This window comes from Salvia miltiorrhiza, chromosome 8 (genome assembly GCF_028751815.1).
Source record: "Salvia miltiorrhiza cultivar Shanhuang (shh) chromosome 8, IMPLAD_Smil_shh, whole genome shotgun sequence".
NCBI lineage: Eukaryota > Viridiplantae > Streptophyta > Magnoliopsida > Lamiales > Lamiaceae > Salvia > Salvia miltiorrhiza.
The window spans coordinates 33623238-33628435 of NC_080394.1; the positions used below are offsets into that span (position 1 = coordinate 33623238).

At 39.9% G+C, this 5198-nt stretch overlaps 1 protein-coding gene across 1 annotated transcript; it reads left to right on the forward strand.

Annotated features, from left to right (window-relative positions):
* Positions 1-475: 475 nt before the first annotated feature.
* LOC130997831 (uncharacterized) lies at positions 476-3156 on the forward strand. The gene has a single exon (XM_057923263.1). It carries the CDS (start codon positions 1296-1298, stop codon positions 2961-2963), a length of 1668 nt encoding a protein of 555 aa, XP_057779246.1. The 5' UTR covers positions 476-1295; the 3' UTR covers positions 2964-3156.
* The last annotated feature ends 2042 nt before the right edge of the window (positions 3157-5198 follow it).

Here is a 5198-nt window from a genome sequence, read left to right on the forward strand (position 1 = left end):
AAGTCGAATAGAAAAAAGACAAAAGAAACGAGTTTTTATGAAACTTCAAATTATCTCAAATTTATGAAGGATGAAAATGAAAGCTATTAGAACTAGCTAACGGGCGCATGAGTTTTAAAGATAAAAGGAGATTCTGAATTAATTTCTTTGATTGATTAATACTCCATCCGTTCCACTTCAAATGGTTCAATCTCTATTTTGAATTGTCCCATTTCAAATGATCAAACTAAAATTTAGAAATAAAATTTGATATTTAACACTATTTTTTGAATTGTTCTACCATCACTTTATATTTTTATTACACATTCGTGCTTAATTTTTTTTGAATCATTTGAAACGGGAGAAAGGGAGTACTTTATTAAGTAGTGGGCAAGGTTTAGATTAGTATCTCAGTGGCCCATTGAGCGAGACGCATGGTATTGATAGAAGTTTGGCCTTTTATTAATTATCTTAGGCCATGGACGGGCAATAGGGATCGATATTTATATATTCTTTGACTTCTCTTTGGCAATTAACAATGAGGGGACGAGAGCAGACGATTTGCGGCTGGCTTGTGGTGTCAAATACAGGAGACTTGGTTCTTGCTTATTTTTTTGAGAGTTTCAAGGTTTTGATTGGAGTAATTGGTAACAGTTTGTTTATTTATTTATAGTATTGATTATGTTTTCTTTCTATTTAATTATGATTTATTTCAATAATATGAGTTATTTTAATTCCTAGTATTATTTATAATGGCTATATTAAATTTGGCCTCTTTTAGTTATTTAGGATTTACTGCTTATCAACTAAAATAATAGTCATGTTTAGTTATCGATGAGTATTGTTTTAGTATGTCGGCCAAACAACAAATAGTGTAATTAAGTTCAAAATAATATCGAGATGACTATATCTGGATTTACAAGCCCCGTCATAAGAAGATTACTAAAATTTAACTTGATCTAAGGTTAGAAACATTCCTACGTATATTAATAAATATTTAGTGTTTTTAATTAACAATTATATTCACAGAAGAATGGATAAATAGGCAGTTTGAACAGGATAAAAATTCCAAACACGCGAGATCTTGTACTCAATCTTTTCTTCCATCCCCACCTCACTTCACACCAATAGGCAATGCTAGTAATCAAAACACTCACTACCTCAAGAAAAACAAAAATAAAATGAAAATGATTTTAACTATATATATATATATAGAATCCAAACTTGTGTATATAAGAAACTCTCATAAATTAAATTAATATTCAACACTCGAAAGTCCAAACAACATTCTTATCCGGTAGGAAGCAATTGCAAACATGGTGGCGGTGGGGCTCGGCGGCGGCCTAGGCACGGCGCTGCTTCGAAGCCGATGGTTCATGGTGTTCGGGTGCCTGCTGATCATGTCGATGTCGGGGGCCACCTACATCTTCGGCCTCTACTCCAACGACCTCAAGACCTCCCTGGGCTACGACCAGACGACGCTCAACCTCATCGGCTTCTTCAAGGACCTCGGCGGCAACATCGGCGTCATGTCCGGCGTCATCAACGAGTTCTCCCCGCCCTGGGTCGTCCTCGCCATCGGCATGTCCATGAACTTCTCCGGCTACTTTATGATCTGGCTCGCCGTCACCGGCCGCATCTCCCCGCCCCGCGTCTGGCAGATCTGCCTCTACATCTGCGTCGGCGCCAACTCCCAGACCTTCTCCAACACCGGCGCCCTCGTCACCTGCGTCAAGAACTTCCCCCAGAGCAGAGGCATCGTCATCGGCCTCCTCAAGGGCTTCACCGGTCTCAGCGGCGCCATCATGTCTCAGCTCTTTCATGCATTCTACGGCGCCGACTCCAAGTCCCTCATCTTGCTCATCGCCTGGCTTCCCGCCGCCGTCTCTCTCGTTTTTCTACCCGCCGTTCGTTTAATGAAACCCGACAACAAGCCGGAAAGCGAAGTCAGAGTCTTTTACCATCTCCTCTACATATCCCTGGGGTTAGCCGGTTTCCTCATGATCGCAATCATCGTGGAAAATTGGCTCACTGACAGCCAGAAGTTATACGCCGTCAGCGCCACCGTCGTCCTCATTCTCCTCTTCGCGCCGCTTGGCATCGTCTTCAGAGAAGAGCTCAATAATTGGATGAAAATGAAAGCAGACGCCGGCAACCATCCGACCGCCGTGAGAGTGATGACCGAGACGGTCGAGCCGCCAAAAGAAGTGGCGGCGGCGACGCCTTGGTGGAAAGACGTGCTGAAGCCGCCGGAGCGAGGCGAGGACTACAACATACTGCAGGCGCTGTTCAGCATTGATATGATCATTCTGTTCACGGCCATCACGTTCGGCGTGGGCGGAACCCTAACCGCCATCGACAACCTGGGGCAGATCGGGAGGGCGTTAGGGTATCCAGCGAAGACCATCACGACGTTCGTGTCGCTGGTGAGCATATGGAACTACCTGGGGCGGGTGACGGCGGGATTCGCGTCGGAGATATTCCTGGCCAAGTACAAGTTCCCGCGGCCGCTGATGCTGACGCTGGTGCTGCTGGTGTCGTGCTCCGGCCACCTCCTGATCGCCTTTGGCGTGCCCCACTCGCTCTATGTGGCGTCGGTGATCATGGGGTTCTGCTTCGGGGCGCAGTGGCCATTGATCTTCGCCATCATCTCCGAGATCTTCGGCCTCAAGTATTACTCCACGCTCTACACGCTGGGCGGCGGGGCCAGCCCGCTCGGGGCTTACATTCTGAATGTGAGGATCGCCGGCCATTTGTACGACATGGAGGCCGTGAAGCAGATGGCGGCCAAAGGCCTCAGGAGGAGAGAGGGGGAGGATCTCTCCTGCACCGGCGTCAACTGTTACAAGCTCGCCTTTCTCATCATCACCGCCACCACCATGGTTGGCTGCATTGTTTCCTTTGTCTTGGTGCTCAGAACTAGGAAGTTTTATAGAGGGGATATATACAAGAAGTTCAGAGATGAGCATGTTTTGGAAGGCTGAACACTTGGAAACAGGGTACTCTGTTTCTAATCTACAAGTTTCATCTTTTTAAGCTTGCTAATAATCAACATGTATTGTAGATACAAAGTGTCATTTAGTTTCTTCACACGTGATTATGATTGTTGAATCTCCTTCCTTTTGGGTCTGAATTGGCCTATCAAGATTGGGTATATGGATAATTTTAGTTTGATCACATGATTATTTTCAGGGCAGAGCTATAATTATAATATATGAAGGGAGTTAAAAGTAAAAAAGTTTTAGGACAAAGATGCTAATATTGAAATTTTTCGCAAAGTAGAGAATTCCCATATTCTTACACCATCCTAGTATAACGAAGTGCTAAATTAGTGTGTACATGAATATAACATTTAAAGTGCCGGACACATGTTAGGAAATGTAGAAGCACATGCAACGTGATATGTGATGGAAAATGGGATGAGCACAAGTATTTCTTAATTGGTTACTTATTCTAATCGACTTTTTCTTTGTATGATGCAAAAAGCTCCCCACAAAAGTTAGACCACATGTCAATCTTTCGCCTCCCTTGTGAAAGTTGTGGGCTAGTCTTGGCCACTTTTTCTCAATCACGACACACCATTTTATGGATGAATTGATGGGGACCAAACTCGATAGCTTGCTACAAGACTTTGTAGGCGTGCTTGTTTGTTTGGAGGAGAGAATATTGTTCAAAAGGTTAGAGAGGTCGTTTTTGAGTCACTGAACATTTTTTGATGAACGCTTGTGGAATGTAGATATGGATCTATCTTAGGTTTTAATTTTTGTATGAGGTGGTGTGCTACTATCAAATTGGAATTGACGTCCACTTGGGTGTATCAAATTTATAAACACTCGCTCGGATTTGGGATCATAAATAAATTCCATGAGCGTTTCATGATTCGTAACCCATAAATCCACTTACTCTACTATCCGTATTCATCATCAACGAATACATTAATTTATGTAAAAATGATAGTTTTGTAAATATTTTCTTAATATGTATACATTTTTATTTCAATACAATGTAAAAATGTTCATTCAATCATGAACAAGATTTAGATATTCGATCTATTAGATCCCAAATCGTGGGTGTTAATACACAGAAATTTGGGTGGGTTGCTGTCAATTTAATTAGCCCGAAAAGGCGAGAATCAGTAACCGAACAAATCTTCTACCATATGCAGTATAGCTTAGCAAAGAGAAGAGAATGTATGTTGTACTTGTTATTGATTATTGACCTAATTAAAATGCATTATTTTTTCTAACTGAGAGTGTGCATTGCACACAATCTATGAACTTCACATTGATAAATTATTAGAGTTGAATAATTGTATTAAATTTCACAATATATATAATTATTAATTAATATCAAAAAACTAATTAAGTAAAGTGAAACCACAAATATATGTTTTGATGTAGTGATGAAAGATTAAGTGGGAATTATCACATATAGCCATTTTTGTTAAAAACATAAGTTTTATAGCCCTAGTTTATAATAGATAAGTTATATAGCCATTTTAGGCTTAAAAGACTATAACACCCTTTGACTTTTTTGAAACTTTGAGTACTCGATGGTGTACTCGATGGAACCATTGTGTACACCATCGAGTAATGAAAAAAATGAAGATTTTCTACAACACTATCGAGTAATCGAAGTACTCGATGGTGTACACGATGGCACCACGAGTACTCGATGGTGTACTCGATGGTGTACACGATGGCGCCATCGAGTACACCATCGAGTACAAAAAAGTCAAAGGGTGTTATAGTCTTTTAAACTTAAAATGGCTATATAACTTATCTATTATAAACTAGGCTATAAAACTTATATTTTTATGAAAGAGAGCTATAATAAGATTTCCCTCAAAGATTAATTTAGTTATAATTAATGAATGTACGTTTCTTATTGAATGATTATAAATAGATTTGATTTCAAAATTGAGAAGTTGAGATAATGATAGTATGAGATCTAGATATATATCAAATAAATTTAGTGTAATATTTAATGAATTAATATATCCTTATAAATATATAATATATAATTTACAAAGTTGCCCTTAAAATAAAATATATAATAGGCAAATGAACTCGAACCCTAGAAGTTTGACATTAATCACTCTATTGTTGGGCCGACACAATACTTAATGGCCCGAAAAGCTCATGATCTAGTGCTATTAAATGGGCTTATAATTAGATGGGCATGAATACATATGTTTAGGGCTGGTAATATTCAATGGG

Coding starts and splice junctions, on each gene's coding strand:
- LOC130997831 (XM_057923263.1), top strand. CDS start 1,296: ATGGTGGCGGTGGGGCTCGGCGGCGGCCTAGGCACGGCGCTGCTTCGA.